The 23,299-nt window shown below is 38.0% G+C and overlaps 1 protein-coding gene and 1 long non-coding RNA gene across 3 annotated transcripts in view; one reads left to right on the forward strand and one right to left on the reverse strand.

Annotated features, from left to right (window-relative positions):
- The first annotated feature begins 850 nt into the window (after window positions 1-850).
- The window catches only part of TMEM106B (transmembrane protein 106B), a 29,647-nt gene continuing 7,198 nt past the window's right edge, over window positions 851-23,299 (forward strand). Inside the window, exons 1-6 of one of the 2 annotated variants that reach the window (XM_038556954.1) lie at window positions 851-939; window positions 7,568-7,789; window positions 11,192-11,255; window positions 16,753-16,912; window positions 22,139-22,279; window positions 22,565-22,614. In XM_038556954.1, coding sequence (XP_038412882.1) covers window positions 915-939; window positions 7,568-7,789; window positions 11,192-11,255; window positions 16,753-16,912; window positions 22,139-22,279; window positions 22,565-22,614 — 662 coding nt within the window. In that variant the 5' untranslated portion in view covers window positions 851-914. Of the gene's footprint in view, window positions 940-4,568; window positions 4,772-7,567; window positions 7,790-11,191; window positions 11,256-16,752; window positions 16,913-22,138; window positions 22,280-22,564; window positions 22,615-23,299 lie in introns of those variants that run through there. The other variant, XM_038556955.1, reaches the window with a different exon arrangement.
- Window positions 3,031-4,550, reverse strand: LOC102156909. Its single transcript, XR_005369474.1, has 2 exons — window positions 4,453-4,550; window positions 3,031-4,341 (listed from the first exon to the last, which is right to left on the reverse strand). It is a non-coding gene; the product is annotated as an uncharacterized LOC102156909 (long non-coding RNA).

Consider the following 23,299-nt stretch of genomic DNA (forward strand, 5'->3'; position numbering starts at 1 on the left):
AAGAGAAATTCTCCATTTTCATCTGCAGCAGCTTGAGAAAAAGGGATTCTGGTACTTAGAATTTAGGAAAAGCTCAATAGAGAGTCAGAGGAGGCCCCCAGGGAAGAGATGGACAATTGGGCTCAGGAAGAAAGGGGATCACTATGTGACTCTTGGCATAAAATGAACTTTAAACTTGAATAAAGATCAGCGTGGTACTGTTTTGTTTCCTTTTTTTGTGCTTAAGTCCCTTTTTATTTCTACAAGTCTTTGGTAATCTGTTTGTTGTCCATACAGCTTTCTGTTCATTGATTGTAAAATGATGGAAAGGAGCCGTGTTTAAACACATGGCAGAGGTATATGGAGAGCAAAGAAGCATCCAGAAGCAGTGATTAGATAGCACAAAGTGATCAAGATTTGAGCCAGGAGCAAAGCACATAAAATAATGACAGTCAATTACCAACAGAGTCGTAAGCCCTTCTCAGAAATATTTAGAAAAACTGGGGAATGCACTCCTTTGAAGAAAAGGTATAAGGGAACAGAAGTAACATGAGTTCTCTCCTTGATGAGTAGACTACACCAGGTGGAGTTGTCACACAAAGGAAACTTTATTTACAGCAACTAAGGAGATCACTGAATAACTCCCAAAGCCATGACTCCAGAAGTGGGTTAAGTGGGTTTCTTTTATCTAGGGTAAGGATGAATCTTCAGAAATGGAAGCTTTGTCATTCATTTACAAGGAAAAGTGGGCATAGCATTGTGCAACCATTCTTGGAAAACATGCTTATACACCCTATGTTTAACATAACAATAGTCTGTTATGTTAATAAAGCTTGTGCTCCTCCTGGGGCGGAGACTTTGATACAATTAGCAGAGGTAACTACTGGACAAGGAGAAGGGACTATCAGTGTACTCAAAGAGCAGTTATAAACTGGATGCATCTTGGGCTCCTTCTTTCAGGTAAGAAATGCAGGGCCTGGCTTACTTTTGAAACAACACAGGACTTCGGGGTAGTTTTACCACTCTTTTACTGTCTTTGATATGGTTTGGCTATGTCTCAGCTTTTAGAGATGTTAGTTTTTACATTCTCTTTGTTTCCTTAAAATCATTAACTATTGAGGTTTTTGCTTTTTATTTGTAATTCTGACACCTAGGAAGTTCTGTAAGAAGTGTGTTAGGGCAAGTTGAGGCAGTAATATCACAGGAAATAGCTGAGGACCTAAAATGACTTCTCTTTCTGAGGACCCCTACCTCTGCCTCCTTACAGGAGAAGGTTCAGGTTATTTCTTACCTTTTTTAAAGATTTTATTTTATTTATTCATGAGAGACACACAGAGAGAGGCAGAGTCACAGGCAGAGGGAGAAGCAGGCTCCATGCAGGGAGGCCGACGTGGGACTCGATCCTGGGTCTCCAGGATCAGACCCTGGGCTGAAGGCGGCGCTAAACTGCCGGGCTGCCGGGTTCAGGTATTTCATTTGCTTATTAATGTAAAGGGTGACTCTAGAAGACCAGGTAACTAGTTGTTGCAGGGTTTTTTCCTTTGGAGACCATGGTTCTTTGCTGCTTTGAAGAATGAAGAGGCAGACCAGAGAAAAGTGGTGGGCAGCAAAGCAAGGTTTATGGAGTGACAGCAAAATGATAGTACAAAGCTCCCGAGGGAGGGGACCCAAGAGGGTAGCAATAGGACTTTCTAACTCTATGGGTTATTATGGGCTTGTTAGTGGGCTGTTTTAATCAGATTAACCTTCCCTGTGCCTGTAATCCAATCAGGTTTTTGTCACCTGTCACTTGGGAAACGATGGAGGGCTCCTTCTAGGGTGGTATAAATTTCTTTTAAGGGTGGTTCCATTTAGGGTGGGGCCCCCTGTTCTTGCCTGGCTGCCTTCCAACTATCCTTCATGATAGGGAGTTATATTGGGTAATTATACATGTGGAATGAATACTCAGGAATCTTTAGCTTCTCACCTACTTCCAATTCCTATTTCAGACTTAATATGCAATGAGAAAATATAACTCTAACTACAGGTTCTAACTAGGTTTTTAAAAACACTATTTCAAGGTCAGAGTGATGAAGTTTTGGAATACAGGTGAGGTCTGGAGCCGACGACCAAGGAAGAATTCTTGAGACAACTTTGGTGCAAAAATGGTGGTTTTATTAAGGGATGGAGAAAGGATCTGTGGGCAGGAAGAGCTTTTGGCCTGAGCTTGTGAGGAATGGCTGATTATATACCCAGGAGTTTAGGGGAGGTAAGCAAAAGGGAGATTCCAAAAGGATTTTCATATGCTAAGTACCTTACGAGATACTGGAGGCTTTCCATTGTCAAATTGAAGACTGCTTTTCCCTCTAGCAAGGCATTAGCATTAGCCTCGTGAGGAATGCCACACATATCCCACCCAGGGGTGGGGTGAGGTGGTGGCTGTTGTTTGTGGGTTATCAGCTGTGCTTTGTCCTCAGCTAGCCCTGTTCTCCCATCCAGAGGATAACTAGATGTGGAAGTGATGCACTCTCTATATAGGAGCTCCCTTAAAACTTTAAATGTTCAAGTAATTTTTTTTCACTCATTCTCATATGACATTTACTGTATTATATTAGAAGATTATATGCTTAGGGCATTTGTATTTTTTACAATGACAATCCACAAAACACCAAACCTACTTGGACATCTTTCCACCATTCCTCACCTTGGTGGCCACTGAAGCAACTCTGAAGAACCCCTATAACCAGAATCATGGGTGTCTCATTTCATAAGTGAAAATTAAAACCTATTCCTTTAAATGTTAAACTCGATTTAAATAATTTTTTAATAGGACATTTAAAAAACCGTAAAAAGAGGACTGTTCAGAGTTTTCTGAAAAGAAATGAGGGGTCACCTAGTATTGATATACCATGATTGAATCCTGCCTCTGTATTTCTAACTCATAATTATCATTTCCCAAAGCCACTTTTGAAAACAAGGAGAAATAATGGCTAGCAGATACAACACCATTACTGGGACTACTGATTTAGGTCTAAATACAGCCATCTTTATCTAATTGGGTTTTATAACCTATTTTTTTTTTTTTTTTTTGCCATCCTTAATTATTTTACAGCTAGGGTTTTTACTCTAGTCTTAATGGACAGACTTCAAGAAAAACTTTGAACTCTTTGAAAATGTATACAAAATACTGTTGTGTATCTCTGTTTTCCATTGGGAGGCGGAGGGTCCCCAAGATTATGATTTGTTGAAACCAAGCTATTTATTTTGAAAACTCAAATAATGTTAGTGGAAGACGCCATTCCCTGCCCTCTTCCTTCACCTTCGGAAGATTTGGCTAAACAAGAGGGGTTGAAAATGATTTGATCAATGCCCCATTGTTGGGCATTTAGGTTAAATGAACACACTTTGTACATAAATCTTTTTTAGAGTTCTCATTAGTTTTAAGATAAATTCCAAAGGGTAAGATTGCTGCACCAAAGGATGAGAAAATTAAAGTCCCAAAAATTAGTTTATTTAATTTATTTTTAGTAATCTTTACACCCAAGGTGGCTCTGTAACTCAGGACCTTGAAATCGAGTCCCATCTTGCTTCTATTCAGCCAGCCAGGTGCCCCCACCCCAATTTTTTTTAGGTGCCCCCAAATTTTAATAGTCTTAATACATGTTATGAGATTGCATGTTCACCAACATTGTGAAGACTTAGCTGTAGTAACTTTAAATCTTCAAAAAAAAAATTGTGTATTATTTTGACTTGTATTTCTTACTTTCACGTATCTTCATATTCCACCAGCGAAACAAACCGGTCCTGCCCAAAGAGAAATAAAATTCCATTCCTTCCTTCCGTCCTTCCTTCCCAGGTATGCGGTGACCATGATGGTAACAGCAGCTAACATTCATGAAACGTTAAAATTTCTCTGCAGGCAACAGAGTCTAGTCTGCGCTTGACAGGTATTTTCTGGATCTCACTCAATCCTTAAAACAACTCCGTATTGTTATTCCAAACGAGACAGCCCAGCCTTTGAGACACTAGCCTCAAGGCCCGGCGACGATCGGAAGCACCGGGGTTCGGGCTGGGCTCCCACCGCGGTCACTCACCTGGGACTTAGGGGACCAGGGGGTGGAGGACGGTGACCTACGCGCAAAACCAGCAACACCAGACCAACCAGGAACAAAAGACAGGGCTCCTGCCGCACTTAGCTTCCTTCTACCAAGTCAAAGCTTCTAAATTTTAAAGGATGTGACTTTTTGGCTGCCCGACGCCTGTCTACCAACCAGTTGATCCCATTCCCAGCGTCGCGAGCGTCAGCGACGACCGGCAAAGCTGCTCAGCTGAGGGTTGAGGCAGAGAGTCTTTTTTTTTTTTCCTTTTGCTAAAGGAAAAAGCCTGATAGGAAGAAAAAAAAAAAAAAGGGTTAATACTATTTTTAAATTTTCGAGGGCTAGGACGACTATTTTTTTTTAACCTCTGGGTCTTGGGAGACCAAGGCAACAGAACCTGCAGGGTGAACAAACTAGAGCCGCCGCGGCGCTTCCGGGCTGTAGCGAAGGGTCAGAAGGACGCATGCGTGGGGCCCGCGCCTGGGTCACCCACCTACGAAGGCGCTGTGCGCAGGCGCGGACGCAGGTTGCAGCAGCGCCCGGCCTCAGCTGATGCCGTCCTCTGGCCGCCCCTCCCCCGCCCCGTATCCGCGGCGGCCGGGCGCCTGCAGGCCTGTCGCTCCAGCCCCAGCGGTCGCGACCGCCGACCCCGTGACACTGTCCTCGGGCCTCTGCGCGCGGGAGCAGCTCCGGACGGCGCAGCGCCCCGCGTGACGGTGAGCGACCCTGGACGAGCAGCGCCCCCTCCCCCCCCCGTCCCTCGTGCGGAGCGGAGCGGAGCAGAGCAGCGGCGCCCTGGGAAGAGCCGAGACGGACGGGGGTGGGGGTAGGGGTGGGGGGGGGGAGAGGAGAGGCCGCAGGGGAGCCGGGCCCGCCCGCCACCACAGAGGCGCTTTCAGGGTTGGGTGATGGCGGTGTTGTGTCACCTCCTACCCGGACCCAGCCTCCTGCCCAGGGGGCTCCAGGCTCTGGCCCGAGCCCGGAGCGCAGGGTTGATTCCAGGCCCTCACACCTTGCGCGGTCAGGGGGCCTGGTGTTGCTGTTGTGGAGCTGTCTTGCAGGCTTGCCTTGCCCTTTCACCTCTCCGGAGTAGTCTGTGCGCCGAGTTTTGTTTATGTAGCTTATGAAAGGTGATGGCTTACTTCGTTATCACAGAAGATCATGACCCTTTTAAATTGGATGGAGTGCTGTACTTCTTTTTTTTTTTTTTTTTAAATCTCTCTACGCTGCCTTAGATCCATGTTGGGTTTTCAGTAAGAGATTGTGAGGAAAAACATGGATTACAGGGAAGAGAAGGGGGCATAGCACCTCCTCATAAACACACCGGCGAGTCTCCAGGAATAAAAGTGGTAAATGTTTCTTCCCTGTGAGGAAAATCCGGTGGGGGCGGGGGGCGGGGATACGAAGTACCTGACAAAAGTCTGGTGCCTGTCAGCTAGCCTTGCTGAAACAAACACCTGTCAGAGGCCGAGTCATCAAAACAACAGATAGGAATAGAAAACAGGCCCATGCTGAGAGCCACTTGATCTTGATCTTGCCTTCTGTGTCTCCCCTCACCCTCCACCAAAGCATTCTGGTGCGGTGCACCTTACACGCCGGTTGTGTTCACTGAGATCCCAAAAAGGATGCCTGAGACCTCACTACTGAGGCCTCCCATCCCTGTTCAGCTGATATTCCATATAGGTCAGTGTGTGGGAACAGTGATGTTAATTCACCCCTCAACTATCTGTGATTGGCAAGGGTTCGTTTGGCTTGGATTTATTTATTTGTTTTTTGTTTTTTTTTTTTGCTTGGGTTTAATGTCATTGAGACAAACCAAGAGAAGAAGAAGATAATGCATTTGTGGAAATTACAAAATCATTTATGTTTTTAAACTTATATGGACAATGTGTGTAGTTTGTTTTTTAATGGTAAAATTGTGAAAGTAAGCATCTTCATTCTACAATTTTAAATTTGTCTCCTAGTTGTATAATTTTTTATCCTGCTATATACACTATGTTTCAATGATACCAACACTTAGATGGCATGCCAGTATTAAAAAAACTTTTCTTCATATGATAGTGTGACTTGAATGACTGAGTTTTCCTTACTCAAATCAATGAGAATTTTTAAAAGAAATGTTTATCTCTTCATATAAATGTCTATAATTATTTTTAGGAACTGGTAAAAGATACATGATCAAATTTAGAAAGAGAAGAAATGTTATTTTTAAATTATGCTTTCCTTCTTTATTAATTTTCCCTCCGAATATCAGCAGATTGGATTATGACTTTTCTCTTCATCCTTAAAATTGTGTTACTCAACTGCAGTGCTATTGCATTACCTACATGCAAGGATTATTTTAGTATAGGCGTGGTGTATGTATAAGTACTACTACTTATTCTTACTTGGTTTCCCGTTATTTTTAGATACTATCATTAAAATTTTGAAATTAATGTTCTAAATTTTGTTTTTTATATTGGTGAATTATATTAAATATTTTGGAATACTAATTTCATAATTTTAACTGCCAGCAGTTGAATGAAAATAATCTGCATGATTGGTTTTTTTAGTTTTTGTTGCAAATGTTTAAACGTTAAGGCTAGAAATGTGAGAATGAGAAGAATTGTGGATTTTATTTATCACAAAGGGGAATGAATTTTATAAGGCTAAAAAATACTACTTTGAACTTATAACCAGGGGTTAGGGGCCCAAGAGAACCTGGCTCCAGGAGTCCCAAACACACCAGGTTCAACCACTCACCACTGACAAAATCCAAAAGCAAAGAGAGGAGTGGTGGTGAAACAAAGGAATTTAGTTCAGTGAGGCCAGCATGGGGAAGACAGCGGACTAACATTTCAAAAAACTGTCTCAAGTGCAGAAAATACTTCTGAGTTTATATAAGGAAAATGTGGGGAAAAGGTGGGTGGGTACATGCAGGTGGGCAGTAAAGGTTAGGTTAGATCCGTCATTGTCTTGCATTAGTCAAGCTGCCTCTTACTGCTTGAGGTGTTAGTTTTGCTTCCCTCCATAGGGATGCTTTACCCTCAGGGTCTTTTGCCTGAGTTAAGAGATAAACTGGAAGGAAGAATTTAATTAGAAAGTATAGCCTGAGGTCTATCTGGAGGTAGTTGTAGTCTTTTAGATTTACCTGGCTATACATATAATAGGTAATCATAATCTGTTTAAACCAATTTTAGCATTTAGCACTAATTGGTTTAAAGATAGAATGTTTTTGTTTTATTTATTCTAAGAAAAGTGAAGGCCCCTTTCTTTTCAGAGAACCCTTAGGGAAGTGTAGACTTCTCATCATAAGTCTGATATATCATTTTATAATTTTTTGTTGGAAGAACACTTTGGACTCCTGGCTCCCTTGTTTCAGACATTACTTTCATTAAATATAATTCTAATCAAAAGTAATTTGAATATTCCCTTGTAGTTTGCTCTATATTAATTAGATTCGTATAAAAATCCCACAGTATTGATGTATACTTTTTTCTCTAAAATTTACTGTAAGATTTTTCTTCTTTTAGACATGGGAAAGTCTTTTTCTCAGTTGCCTTTGCATTCAAATAAAGAAGATGCTTATGATGGAGTCACATCAACTGAAAGTATGAGGAATGGACTGGTTAATAATGAAGTCCATAATGAAGATGGGAGAGGTGGAGATGTCTCTCAGTTTCCATATGTGGAATTTACAGGAAGAGATAGTGTCACTTGCCCCACTTGTCAAGGAACGGGAAGAATTCCTAGAGGTATGTGTTGCTGTGTTGTTTTTCCTTTAAAGAGTAATTCCAGGCTTTCGCACAAGTAATATAAAATCCATAGATCTAAGCACAGTCCTTTGTTTTAAAACTCTTTTAGGATTAAAGTCAAAACCATGTATTGCCTTCAGTTAAAGGGACACAGAGAAACAAACATAAACATTTAGAAAAAAAATACACAGGTTAAGGTTCCTAAAGAAGTCATGAAAACCACCCGTCTACCGCTAGTATTTTTTCTTTCCCACCTGCAATAGCAGATACGTACTATCACTTGACTGAAACATTTTAGAACTATTTGGCATCAGTAGGGGGTCATAATCACATGTTGGGCTTTAGGAACAATTTTAAGTAGTTTGGTGACCTAATATTTTTATTCATGAACTAAAGAATAGTAAGAAGCCAGTCATGCCCTAATTAGTCATTCTTAAGAGGAACTACACGAAGAGGGATGGTAAATGAAGATGAGCAATATGGGGGAAAAATCAGTTTGTGGTATATCATAGGGAAATCCAGAAGGGAATAATCTTCATGTGCTGTTTGTAGGCTAGACAAATTTTAGTAAAAGTGGCCACAATGGAAATAATAAAAATACCTTGTGCTAATCTTGTTTTGTTCTTGGTTGAAGTTGATAGGGAGCCCTGGAGAAACCATGAGGGAAGGACAACGTGACAATAGAATATACACCAGTTTCTAATAACGCCCTGGGTTGGGGAAGTTTATATATAGAGAGAGTTGGCCTTTTGAATGTGATGGTTTTATCTTTGCAGGGGTAAATAGCTGTTGGAGAATGAAAGGATTTTTCTAAGTGAAGGGATTAGTGCCTCAGGCTCAGAGGAGAGAAAAAAGGACTATTTTAGCAACTGGATGAGTTTTTGAGGTATAGCCAATAGGCTTTTTGGTAGCCTGGAAGTGGATAGGAAATCAAGGATGACTCCGGAAAGTATTATTGTCTGAACAGCTGGAAGAATGGAAGTAGCTAGCTCTTTATTAGAATGGAGAAAAGATTTGAGTGTATGTGTATGTTCTGGGAGAGATCAGGAGCTCTATTTTACAGATATAATTCTGGAGATGCATATTTGACATCTAAGTGGATATATTCAGTAGGTAGGTAGTTACAATAAGTGCCTGGAATTCAAGTACAAGGCCTCTGCTATAGTCATCAGAATATAGGTGGTACTTAAAGCTGAGTTGGATGAGAGTACCAAGCAATCAGTGTAAATTAAAAAGACACTGTAGTGCTGAACCATAGGGCTCTGTGACATTTCAAAGTCAGTGATATGATAAAGATTTAGCAAAGACAATGAAAAAGCAGCCAAAGGAGAAGGAGGAAATTCTAGTGTGTCTGGTGTCCTGGAAATAAATGTAGGAAGTGTACTAAGGAGAAGAGACTAGGGAGTGAGGGGAGTGGATCAGCGGTTTGGCACCTGCCTTTGACCAAGGGCGTGATCCTGGGGACCCGGGTTTGAGTCCCGCATAGGGCTCCCTGCGTGGGGCCTGCTTCTCCCTCTGCCTGTGTCTCAGCCTGGGTCTCTCATGAGTAGATAAGTAAAATTAAAAAAAAAAAAAAAAAAAAAGAGAGAGAGAGTAAGGAACTGTTAGATGCTACCAACAGATCAGATAATATAAGGACTGAGAACCGACCATTGGATTTGATGATATAGATACAGAGTAGTGGACACCTTTAAAAGAACAGCTTGGCAAGTTGCATAAGCATGTATAGCATATACAGAGTGGGATCAAGAGAGCACAGGAGGAGTGAAGTTATATAGTAAAAAAATTTTTTGAGTTTTACTATATATATACATATATATAGTATATATATAGTATAGTATATATATAATAGCATATATAGTATGTATAATAGTATATATATAAAGAAGAAGAGTGGTGGTAGCTGGAGGGAGCTATGAGGCCAGGAGAGGGAATTTTTTTTAAAGATGGAGTGAATAATATGTTTGCTGATGAGGAAAAACAATGGTTAATGCAGGAGATGGGAGAATTATTAGATGTAGTGCACAAGTTTAGGTGACTGCTCTTACAGAGGAGCACCTACAGTTTACTCTTTGTAAAAGGAGAAAAGGTAGTATATAGATACAGAAATAGGTGGGTGGATGTGGTAGTGGTAGCTTGTGAAAGTTCTTTCTTGTTTACCACATCATGGGCTAAGAGTGAGGATATGGAAGGAGCTATTGGCAACTTGAAGCAAGAGGTGAAATTACAGAATTGTGATTTTGGAGAGGCAAGTTGAGAGTGTGAACTAGGGAGTATTGTATGATGGTTGACATCATTAAAGGCCGCTTGAGATTATTGATCTAAACAAGGCCAGTGAGCAGAGTTGCATATTTTTCTCTATCCACATTTATCCATATGGATATCAGCATATTAGCTAAAAGATTTCTTTTAGGGCAGCCCTGGTGGCGCAGCGGTTTGGCGCCGCCTGCAGTCAGGGGAGTGATCCTGGAGACCCGGTATCGAGTCCCACATCAGGCTCCCTGCATGGTGCCTGCTTCTCCCTCTGCCTGTGTCTCTGCCTCTCTCTCTAGCTGTGTCTCTATGAATAAATAAATTTAAAAAAGAAAAAAAAAGATTTCTTTTAAGCAGGATTGTAGTTTAGCCAAATGAATACCCCCAAACAAGACAGGATACATGTACATACAGAGAGAAAAATATATATTATAACATATATTTACATGTGGGTGTGGGGAGGTAGTGTGTGTACATGAGGGGAGAATTGGTAGAAGGGGCATGGAGGAATAATGGAAGCATTATAGGAAGCTTAAAATAATTTGACTATAGTGGTTTAAGAGTTAGTACAAAGAGCCACATTTCTGATAAGATTGAAAAATTGTTTATTAAAGATCTATTTATGCATTTAAGTATATGGATATAGCCCAACCTAAGAAATAAAAGATGGATTTTAAATTGAGTTACTGTAGATAGTGTGTGGCCTGTATGAGTTGTGGAAGCCTCATTTTGTATGCTCTCTTAAAGCATGAGACTTGTTATATGTCAGATTTGGTTTTCAAGGGGCATAGTTTAGTAACCTCTAGAGAATTTTAGGACATTAAGGTAGCAATATTTCTTCTGTTCTTATCCAGATAACCAAATCAGAATCTACGTGGAAAATAGTTGAAAGAAGTCTTGGTAAATTCAGATCTACCAAAAGCTGGGACTTTCAGTAAACAGATTACTCTTTCTCATTCTTTGTATTATTTGTAGTCATAGCTAGACATCAAACTATGAAAAATATGTTATCTGTTTGGAACTCTGTGTCTACTAGATAAGTTTTGAAAATTTCGAGAGCAATTTACCAGAGAGATAAGATGAGACCCAGATTTTGGTAGAAAGCCACTGTATGTTATGTTAATAAATTTCTAAACCTTTTACTTTTAGGGCAAGAAAACCAGCTTGTGGCATTGATTCCATATAGTGATCAGAGATTAAGGCCAAGAAGGACGTAAGTGATAAAAAAAAATAGCAAAATTTTTGAGTATTTTTTGCTTTTCAAATTACATATAATTACTCTAACAGTATTAAAATGAAAAATGCTATCAGGTTGTTAAATTATGCCATCAGATGCTTCATATCATTAAAAAAAGGATTTCTGATTTGGGGTAACGTCTTCAAAGCAGCTTAGTCTGAATCTTCTCAGATCTATTTACTAAAACAGACAAACCTAGAATAGCAGTAGGAAACACAGAAACATTTTCATCAAAAAATGGGTGTTAAGGTTCTCCTACTCATCCCAGAATAAAAATGGAGCAAGGGTCAAAGCATGTTAGCAGCTGTGTAGAATTTGTGAAGGGAACGAAGAATTGCTGAAGGTCCTGAGAACCCTGATATACAAAGCAAATGTTCTGATACATAATTCCCAAAAGAAGAGGATCCCACACAGAGCACTTCCAGCAAATGCTTCTGGATAACCTGTCAAAATGGGAGGACTCTTGGTGTTATATACCTTGGAAAAGAGTGTAGAAAAGGCTACAGAGATACACTAACGGGCCTTAAGAAGATCAGAAGGTACTAGACCACCTTGATCTCTCAAAGACCTTGGGAAAACACCAAAAACTCTTTCAAAAGGACAGACATATCCTAAGGAAAAGCCTGCTAGGGATTGAATCCATTTTGTCCAAAGAAAGAATAGGGAAAAAAGAAAAGTTTCAAAAACTAAAGAGAGAGGATCCCTGGGTGGCACAGCGGTTTGCCGTCTGCCTTTGGCCCAGGGCGTGATCCTGGAGATCTGGGGTCGAATCCCACTTTGGGCTCCCGGTGCATGGAGCCTGCTTCTGTCTCTGCCTGTGTCTCTGCCTGTCTTTCTCCCTCTCTCTCTCTCTCTCTCTCTGTGTGACTGTCATAAATAAATAAAAATTAAAAAAAAAAAAAAAAACTAAAGAGAGAATCTCAGAATTATAGAAGTGTTTATACATCTTAAAAAAAGGGATCCCTGGGTGGCACAGCGGTTTAGCACCTGCCTTTGGCTCAGGGCGCGATCCTGGAGACCCGGGATCGAATCCCACATCGGGCTCCCGGTGCATGGAGCCTGCTTCTCCCTCTGCCTGTGTCTCTGCCTCTCTCTCTCTCTCTCTTTCTCTGTGACTATCATAAATAAAAATTAAAAAAAAAAAAAAAAAAAAGAACAACTTTGTATTCCAATAGGAGTTTTGAGCAGTGAAGCTAGGAAGGCCACCCTGGCCCATCCTTATCATCTAAAATGCAAGTTTCTGTTAAAGGTACAAAAACATGTCCTTTAAACATGAGCAACAAAAAAGTATTGCAATGAAGCATCATACAAAGACAGTTAAAAAAAAGTGGGGATCCCTGGGCGGCTCAGTGCTTGAGCGTCTGCTTTCGGACCAGGGCATGATCCTGGAGACCCGGAATCGAGTCCCACATCAGGCTCCCTGCATGGAGCCTGCTTCTCCCTCTGCTGTGTTGTGTCTCTGCCTCTCTCGTGAATAAATAAAATCTTAAAAAAAAAAAAAATGAACTGAAACAAAATGCTGACCCATAGTAGAAGCATATCAGGAGACATGAAAACTGGAACTTAATATTGTAAATTATTCTAAAAGAAATTAAGAAAACTATGGAAGCTATGAAAGAATTGCAGGAGTTGGAAATAGAAAAGCTCAGAAATGAGATGACTAAACAACATGAGGACATGGAAAACCTATGTACCTTGAATTAGAAAAAATTAATTTCAGAAATGAAACCAAGGAAATGAAAACTGGTAGAACACAAGTGCAAATTGTAAAGTATGGCAAAGGAAGTAGAAGTTACAAAGGAGGAAATGAAAACACAGTTAATGAAAAGTAAGATAAAACGGTATAGAACACAAAGAAGATTGAACACACATGTTATTGAAGCCTCTGAAGAAAAATCAAAGGAATCAAACTGAACAAATACTAAACATTCAGTTCAAGAACACTTCTCTAAAGTAAAACAAGACATGAACTTCAAAATATTCTACCCATCCTAGTGAAATGACTGGACTTTGAAGGTTAAAAAAAGAAAGAAAAAAAACCTCGATAAAACCAGGCAAAAGGATCAATTAATTTATAAGGGACAGAAAATCAGATTAGCATGCTTCTTGACTGCAGTGCTCCAAACAAGTAACCAGTAGAGCAGAATATTTAAACATTCATAAAGGGGTGCCTGGGTGGCTCAGTCAGTTTAGTGTCTGCCTTCAGCTCAGATCATGCCTCAGGGTCCTGGGATCGAGTTCTGCATCGGGCTCCCTGGTCAACAAGGAGTCTGCTTCTCCCTCTGTCCCTCTCCCCAGCTTGTGGTCTCTCTCTCAAATAAATAAAACCTTTGAAAATAAATATCTATGGAAGGAAAATGAACCAGGGATTTTTAAGTCTATAGTAGATGGTTATGAATATTCAAGAAATTAGGCTTAATTCCTCTAAATCTTAGGATGAAAAACCTTTTCTGCATTTGATTCAAAATCCAGTGAGGAAAGAAAAGATGGAATTCATCTTACAGAGCATAGATTAACTTTTATAAGATGAAAACAAAAACCTTAATTAAAGCCAGAATATAAATGGCAAGCTGGGAGTGATGTCTGTACATTATCACAGATATTATGAATGACTAGTCCACAAGAAAGAAATACAGATGTCTTTTAAGCATGGGAAAAGATGTTCAGTCTTATAAGAGAAAAACAGATTAAAACAACATTGAAATACCACTTCTTATCTACCAGATTAGCCAGAACTCCAAATTTTGACAGTGTTTTGTCGGCAGTACTGTCTGAAATGAGCACACACATACCTTATTAGTAAAGGGGGATTTGGCATTACCTAGGAAAATTACATATACATTGACCCTTTGGCTCAGGAATTCTACTTTGAAATTTTTTTTCTAAGGATAATTGTCAGATATAGTCAGTGGCTTTTGTGAAAGTTATCCACTGTGCCAATGTTTGTAATAGCAAAAGACTAGAAATAATGTAAATGGCCAGTGATGAGGTTCTAGTAGAATAAGTTATGCTACATCTATACGATGATGAAATGAGGGAGAACTCTATATTGTACTACTGTCGATATCCAAAGTACGTTTTTATCTGAATAAACACATACATACAGAGAAGGAGAGAGAAACAGTGGAATGATAAACCAAAGACTTCTAAAACAATTACTCTGAGAGTTTGGGAGGGAACTAGGAAGGGGGAACAGGTAAGCAAGTGAGATCTCTGTATGTATATGTATTTATATTGTTTGGACTTTAGAAATACATTTTTTTTAAAAGAGAACTTAAAAGTTGAAATCAGAAGGAAAAAGAAAAATTCCTAAAAACTGAAACAAATGATTCTAACTGAATTCCAGTTCGTGGCATAACCACAGATCAAAGAATCACTTTTTTTAAAAGATTTTATTTATTTGTCAGAGAGAGACTGTGCACAAGCATGGGGAGCATCAGGCAGTGGGAGAAGCAGGCTCCCCACGAGCAAGGAGCCCAATGAGGGACTTGATCCCAGGACCATGGGATCATGACCTGAGCCAAAGGCAGACGCCACCTAGGCATCCCTGAGAGAATCACTTTTAAGTGACTTGACAGTATTTCATTTTGACTGTCAATGTCTAGTAAGACATGTTCTAAATGACAAAGACAACTAAAAACAAAAGTTTAAACTGCACTCAATAGCTACATTATTAGAAGTAATGTTAGTATCATTTTGAAACTGATACATAAAGCAGATAGTTATGTACTAATGCCATTAGGGAATAAGATTCTTTGCATAAAAACAAAGGGCTACAAATACAAAATCAAATAAATTTGATTTTTTACTTCTGACCAAGATGGAATCCTCATAGGCACTAGATTTATTTTTCTGTATAAAACAACTAAAAAACCAGACAGATAAATGAAACCATATTTTTGGACAATAGGCATCAGTCAGTACAGGACAGTGGTATTTGAGAAAGGAAAAACAAATAAGGTAAGTCCTACAATCGTATCACATTAGTGTCTAGGGAAAAATACCAGACCACAGCACAATGGAAAGAGCCCAGACAGAGTTTAGCAGTGCCCCTAAACTGAGGAGATAAATGGTAATGGGAATCTAGGAGGCCAAGACCAGACTTAATAGGACATAGTACTACTAGGCAGTAGAGAGCCACACTGGGTATTCCTTGAGTGTTTAGCTGAGTACTGGTCAGTGTATGTGTATAAGGAAAGTATTTGAGACTGAAGGAAGAACCATGCAAAACAGGACAGAGGGAACAATCCTCAGAGCCCACATAGGGCTAGGGATAGTTTCCACCAATCACTATGGAAAATTTCATAATTCATAGGGAATTGTGTAGAGTACTCAGGATTATTTCCACAGTAACAGAAAAAACAGTAGATTAAAAGCTGTAATGCTCATGCTTAACAAAACCCAAGAGCAGACCTTAAAAGGTTCAAATTGTTTTCAAGAAACTCAACTCTACCCCATACAAAACTCAAGAATATATGCAGGAATACTAAAATATCCAACACTCAACATGGTAAAATACATGAGTCGGCATCCAATTAAAAATTACCAAGCATGGAAAGAAGATGAAAGATGTGGCCCATAATGAGGAGAGTTCACTTATAGAAACAGACCAATAAATGACATAAAGTGACATGCAAGACATAGAAAGAAACAAAGGTGCTGCTGTGGAGTTATTTGTTGGAGAAATCAGGAAAATTGTATTTTGAAACCCTAGTTTGGAGGGTAAACTTGAGGATGGAGGCGGATCCCTGGAGATTGGAAATAAAGAGCGAGAAAAAGAAGAGCTAGATTTCAAGGGGAATTTGAAAAATAGTAAAGGCATAGAAAGTTTATTTTTTTCTTGTCTTATATCTGCATAATATTACTCCTTTCCTGATTTTCAAAAAAACAGTTTAACAACATCATCAAAGCAGAGTTGATTAATGTCAACAGTATTTTTAAAACTGGAGTACATAAATACTTTGGAATGAGAGATTCAAAGTGTTAGTGCGACTTGGTGAGATTGATGAGGCATGTGGTTATGTCATTATGTTTTTAAGGATTTCACAGGTTCTGATGAGCCGTCACTTTAGGGAATTATATAATGGCAAAACCCACATGTGAAAATTCTGCTTTAGTGAATTCAGAAGGGAGAGAAGGGAGTCTTGAAGTCTATTTTTTTATGAAGTTCCTCAGCTTAATTAATTATAGTGTATAGCCTGGTTTAGGAATTACTGTAGTAAATATTCTACCTACGATAGCCCTGAAATCCCAGTCTCCAAAATGGTACATATGTCTTTTAAGGAGGACATTTTAACACTTAATAGACCAAACCCAATCCTACTAAATATTTTTATAATACAAAAAGTTGGTAAAATTGTACATCTACTGCAAGTATAATAGGGAAAATTCAAGTTGAAAATATCTTCTCTAAATGTTTTTATTATGTACTTTTTGATGCACATGTATTTCAGTACTTCATTTTTCTTTTCAGAAAGCTGTATGTGATGGCTTCTGTGTTTGTTTGTCTGCTCCTTTCTGGATTGGCTGTATTTTTCCTTTTCCCTCGCTCTATTGACGTGAAATACATTGGCGTAAAATCAGCATACGTCAGTTATGATGTTCAAAAGCGTACAGTATATTTAAATATCACGGTAAGTACAAATTTACGTTAAATATTTTACTATATTCCTTTATGATATTAAGTATGCCTTTGTCCCTTTAGAGAATATTAAATGTGGCACTGGTCAGTTTGCTTCTGTGTGTCTGCTATTGATCTTTATCATTTCTGGTTCTGCTGAAAATGGCAAATAGTACTGGCAATTGTGTATACAAGAATCATTTAAGCATTTGAAGTTGCCTTTAAGATGGTAAAATGAACAATCTTGGGCAAAAAAATATTAACAGTTTGTTCACTTTTCAACATTTGACTTCAACTAGCTTCTAGCAAAGTGTTAAAATAATTGATTCTATAAATGTTATAAATATACCATTTTCTTTTCCTTGTATTTGGTGGAGTACAGTTTTTGTTTTTTGTTTTTTGGTTTTTTTTTGTTTTTTTTTTTTTTGTCATTTTACCAGACTATTCCTTTATGGTCTTGAAAGATAAAGTATAGATGACTGTTTGATTTCTCTTATAAATTAGTGAGTGGGAAAATATCCACAGTATTTTCCTGGACAGTGGTGTTTCAGTACTCTACAGCCTCCCTACTCCTGAAAGCAACAAACAAAACCTCAGAGAAGGTCTGCCTATTTAACTGTTAACATTTGTTTGAAAAGAAGCATGGTTTGGAAACCACTAAATAATTAAAAAGGAAAATGTGTATTGGTCATGCCACAAGGGTGCATCTGTGTGGCAGGGGTTTGTTGGGAAGAGCAATATTGGATTCTAGTTGGTTTTCCTTGCAGGGGTGGTTCATATCCTTGAGGTAGAAATAGAGATACCTCTGGTTGTAGTTGTGAGGAGAGAGGTTTGGAGGGACAGGAGTATAGGGGAATGGTATGTTAAAATGGAATTGCTCATTAATTACAGGAGAAAAAGAACTCTCCTGGGTCCATTTATCCTCATTACTTACCACCAAAAGTTGTTAATCTCCTGGCTTAAAAAAACAACTGCATCTATGGAAAAAAATGTGCATAAAACAACATAATGCTAATTATAAATCATTTCATATGACTGGTGAATAATTGTTGACTATTTTCTCACTCTATTTATTTTTTAAGATTTTATTGATTTATTCATGAGAGACACAGAGAGAGGGAGGCAGACATAGGCAGAGGGAAAAGCAGGCTCCATTCAGGGATTCCAGTGTGGGACTTGGTCCCCGGACTCCAGGATCACGACCTGAGCCAAAGGCAACAGCTGAGCCACCCAGGCGTCCCATATTTTCTCGCGTCCCATATTTTCTCACTTTAACAGTCATCTGGAATGAGAATTGTATTTTTCTTTTTGTACAGCGTTTAAGGCAGTGGCCAGATTTTTCTTTTGGCCAACCTCTGAAACTTGTTTTAGTATCAAATATTATAAATTCATAATAAAAGATTAAAAAGTCCTATGATGTTCCATTCTAAATATAAATATATTTAGATGTAAATATACTTTATTTTCAGTAAATATTCAGGAATTCCCACTTTTTGGGATGCTAACACTTAGAACGTATGAACATTAAATAAGAAATAATATTATTATATAAGATAAACATTAAGCTTGACTGGATTACCATCAGATGAGGTTGAGTTTTCCATAGGTTCTCTATCAGTATTTTGAAAAGTGGATTATATAGTACTGCGTTTGTTTCTTAAAATGAATATACATTAGTACTGCTTACTCTGCTTTAATAACTTTTGTCTTTCTGCTTATGAACATATTAATCATTGTAATACATTTGAAAAATACTGTGATGTATATTTTTATTTCTACCTAGATCTAACTATAAATATATACATATATTTGCTAATAATGCATGTATATATTTGCATACTTATATGCATTTAGAAATGTAGTCAGGTATTTTCATAATGTATATAAGGGATACACACGTGTATAAGTGTATACACATGCACAGTTTACCTTAAGTGAAATCTCACTAAATTTTCCCATATTAAGTGCTTTCATGTAGTCTTTTATATGGATGTATTACAATTTACTCAACCATTTCTTAGTAGATGTTTAATTTTGCTATTATAAATATTCAGAAAACATCTTTGTACTTAAACTTTGTTTCCATTTCAGGTTACTTCTATAGGATAGATTGCTAAGTGTAAATTTGCTAACTAAAGATCACAGATCATTTAAGACCTTTGATAATAAGTCATCATTACCTAAAAGTTTATTTTAAGATTTTATTTATTCATGAGAAAGAGAGAGAGAGAGAGAGAGAGAGAAAGAGGCAGAGACACAGGCAGAGGGAGAAGCAGGTTCCATGCAGGGAGCCCGATGTGGGACTCGATCCGGGGTCTCCAGGATCACACCCTGGGCTGAAGGCTGTGGTAAACCGCTGAGCCACCCAGGCTGCCCTACTTAAAAGTTTACGACTGTGATCTCTTGACTTACAGATTAAGTGGATTCTCACTGCTCTCAGCAACAAAATGTCTGATAATGCTAAACTTTCTGTCTTGGGTTTTTTTTTTTTTTTTTTTTGGCTGTTGTTTTTTGTTATCTTTTTAATCTTCGGTACATTAGAGGAACTACTTTAGGGACGCCTGGGTGTCTCAGTGGTTGAGCATCTGCCTTCAGCTCAGGGCGTGATCCCGGGGTCCTGGGATCAAGTCCCACATCGGGCTCCTTGCATGGAGCCTGTTTCTCCCTCTGCCTATGTCTCTGCCTCTCTCTCTCTGTATGTCTCATGAATAAATAAAATCTTTAAAAAAAAATCTTCAATACATCTTTTTCTAATTCTTGTAGTTTTATTCTCAACCTGTTTTGCATCATTGATCCCTTCACTATTCTACTGAAAGCTATGGACACTTCAGAGAAAGAAACATACCAGCATTATTTTGCATGTGCAAAGGATTCCAAGATTCTTCTGAATCCCCTTTGGCGTGTATCAGAAAGTCTATTGACTTCAGATTAACAACCCTTTCCTGTAGTGTTTAGAAATTAAATTGACATGGGTAATAAGAGCCAAGTAAATGAAACTATATATTTAGATAAAGGTTATTTCTACTATTATGGGATTTAAAAATTCTCTATATTTATAACTATAAATTAGTGCAAAAATGGGGTCACAAAATCACTGCTAGCATATTCTTTTTTTTTTTTTTTTTAAGACTTTATTGAGAGAGAAAGCTAGCAAACCAACGGTGGTGGGAGAGGGAGGGGTAGAGAGAATGAGAAGAGCAGACTCTCTGCTGAGCAGGGAGTCCAAAAGCAAGCTAGTGGGGCTCCATCTCAGAACTCCAGGATCATGAGCTGAGCCCAAGGCAGACACTTAATTGACTGAACCACTTAGGTGCCCCTACCATGTTCTTTTTTTTAATCCTTGTTTACTGAGACTGTTGTTTCTTTCCATTTACTCCATATGGCATTGTTCTACCTTTTTCCATATTCATATTAATTTATAAGCTCACATTTAGCTTTTTTTTAGTTTAATACTTATTTTCAAAGAATAATATTTTGTACATATTTTATACATGTTGGTTTTCTCACCTGTTAATACTTTGTAGAAATCTCTCCTAATTTTCTGGTTTAGAGTTAATCTCTTCTTTCCAGTGGGCCACATAATATTCCATGTAATGATTTAATGCTATTCGGCCATTTTTGTGAATGGGCATTCACTTTGTTTTCAGTTTTTTTGTTTGTTTGTTTAGGATGTTACTGTCATTAACATCCTAATATTTTTATTTCTTTAGAATAAATGCTCAAAAGTAGGATTGATAGGTCACAGGATATACATTATTTTTATTTTAGTGGATATTGCTAGTTTCCTTATTTGAATGGTTGCAAGACTTCACATGTTTTCCAGGAATGTAAAAATAGACCCTTTTGCTCATATCCCTGTCAGGAATAGAATTTGTTGCTTTCTACAAGTTTTACTAGTGTAATGTATCTAAAGCAATATTCTGTACTAAATTCAACTTTTTCTCAACCATAAATGAATTTGAGAATTTTTAAGTGTTTCTTGGCCATTTATATTTGTACTCTTTTGATTTGTTTACTCATGCTTTGCTTTTTTTTTTCCTCTTAAGGCTTTGTTTTTTTGTTTTGTTTTGTTTTGATTTTTTTTTTAAGATTTTATTTATTTATTCATGAGAGCCACTGAGAGAGAGACAGGCAGAGGGAGAAGCAGGCTCCATGCAGGGCAGAGGGAGAAGCAGGCTCCATGCAGGGAACCCGACGTAGGACTCGATCCCGGGTCTCCAGGATCAGGCCCTGGGCTGAAGGCAGCGCTGAACCGCTGAGCCACCCGGGCTGCCCTCTTTTTTGGTTTATAAGGACCTTTTGTGTAGATGATAACCATTACAATCTGCCTTACAAATATTTATCATTTAGTTTCTGTTGATATCTTCGTGATGACTATTCTGGATGTTTTATTTGTTATTTTTTGTCTCTTGATTTAACATTTTTTCATTGGTCATTTTCTAAAATAATTTAAGATAATCATTATGAATTAGAATTGCAGAAGTTGCCCCAGCTATTAAGCATAGAAATATATAGCTCCATTTTTTTGCAACAGACTTTGAATGTATCACATTTCTTCCTCAAAGTGACCCAGTTAGAATCTCTACTCAGAAGTTAAAATCCAATTTCTTTTAAACAAAATTTATTTAAAGTATTATTTAACATTTTAAATGGTCATCTTTGTGTTTAGTAGACTAGGAAGTAGCTTATTAATATTGACTGTGAAGATATTTATATATTAACATTTATCAAAAACTTAGGTGAAACTTAAATTTTTAATAGAATTTTTGCTAAGACTACAAATAGATTTTCTAACATTCATTTTTCTATATTCCTGTACAATACACTTTTTGGACTTTTTATTGTGTTTATTATCAGCATATTATATACATAGTACTCACCATAAAACCAAATAAGCAGTTCCTTTAATGTCCTTTGATATTTTTGGCAATACTTTTCTTCCTCCTAATAACTGAAGCATGGCCACAGCTGAAGTCTTTATTTTTTTGAGGTCATTTAAAAAATTTATTTATTTTTAATTTATTCATGGGAGACAGAGAGAGAGGCCAAGACCTAGCAGAGGGAGAAGCAGGATCTCTGTGGGGAGCCTGATGCCGGACTCCATCCTCCATCCCAGGACCCCAGGATCATAACCTGAGCCAAAGGCAGACACTCAACCACTGAGCCACCCCAGTGCCCCTAAAATTAATTCTGAGTACATATTTGTTATGTTTATACATTTTTTATCTTTCTTTTGCAGAACACACTAAATATAACAAACAATAACTACTATTCTGTTGAAGTTGAAAACATCACTGCACAAGTTCAATTTTCAAAAACAGTTATTGGAAAGGCACGCTTAAACAACATAACCAATATTGGCCCACTGGATATGAAACAAGTAAGCTTCCATCATGAAATACTTTGGAGGAGTTAAATGAATCTTGACTTTGTCTATCATATTAACTTGAGTCAAGGGGAGGTGGGGAGATTTCCTTAAAAAAAAAACAAAAAAACAAAAAACTGACCTTGACATGTGTCCCGTCCATGTATAAGAGAAAGTCTTAGAATCAACTTTGCAAAAGGAGAAATTTCTAAACCTTGAGATTATGTATGAAATGTGTCTGCAATACTTGACTCTTTGATCCTCTTTCCAGTTGGCTTATTTTCATTTTTTGCTTTTCAGATTGATTATACAGTACCTACTATCATAGCAGAGGAAATGAGTTATATGTAGTAAGTTTTGATTTTTAATCATTTTCTCATTAAATTATAAAGTATGAAGAATAAAGTATATGGACATGGAAACCACATTTGGAATAATCCTGTTGGCCTCTGATTGTTTCTGTTCTCTTTGCCCTTGTCAACATACATAATATTTATGTACATTATGTACCTATATACTTAATATTTGTTTTTTACTTATTTATTTTTCAGAATTAAGATATTCTTACATATTTTAGTATTTGTTGACTTTTTAGTGTAAGAGAACTAAAAAAAAATACTAGTAATTTATAATACTCTATTATTGGTTTGAAATTCTCAGGCTTTTCAGTTGAATCTAACTGATTATTGACTCTTATTGACTCTTACTGAGTAAAAAAAAGGGATAAGGGACGCCTGGTGGCTCAGCGGTTAAGCATCTGCCTTCAGCTCAGGGCGTGATCCCGGAGTCCCGGAATCCAGTCCCATATCGGGCTCCTTGCATAGAGCCTGCTTCTCCTGAGTCTGCCTCTCTCTGTGTCTCTCATAAGTAAATAAAATCTTAAAAAAAAAAGAAAAAAGATACATTTTTATCACCTTTATACCAGGCTTACATAGAATTTCTAAGTAGTAGACTGTTTACTAAAATTTCAAAAAGTGAGTAAAAAGTAGCAATAATTTGTAGCCTGGGTTAAATAGCTCTACAAGTTCTATAGTA

Source organism: Canis lupus, chromosome 14 (assembly GCF_011100685.1).
Source record: "Canis lupus familiaris isolate Mischka breed German Shepherd chromosome 14, alternate assembly UU_Cfam_GSD_1.0, whole genome shotgun sequence".
Taxonomy (NCBI): Eukaryota; Metazoa; Chordata; class Mammalia; order Carnivora; family Canidae; genus Canis; species Canis lupus.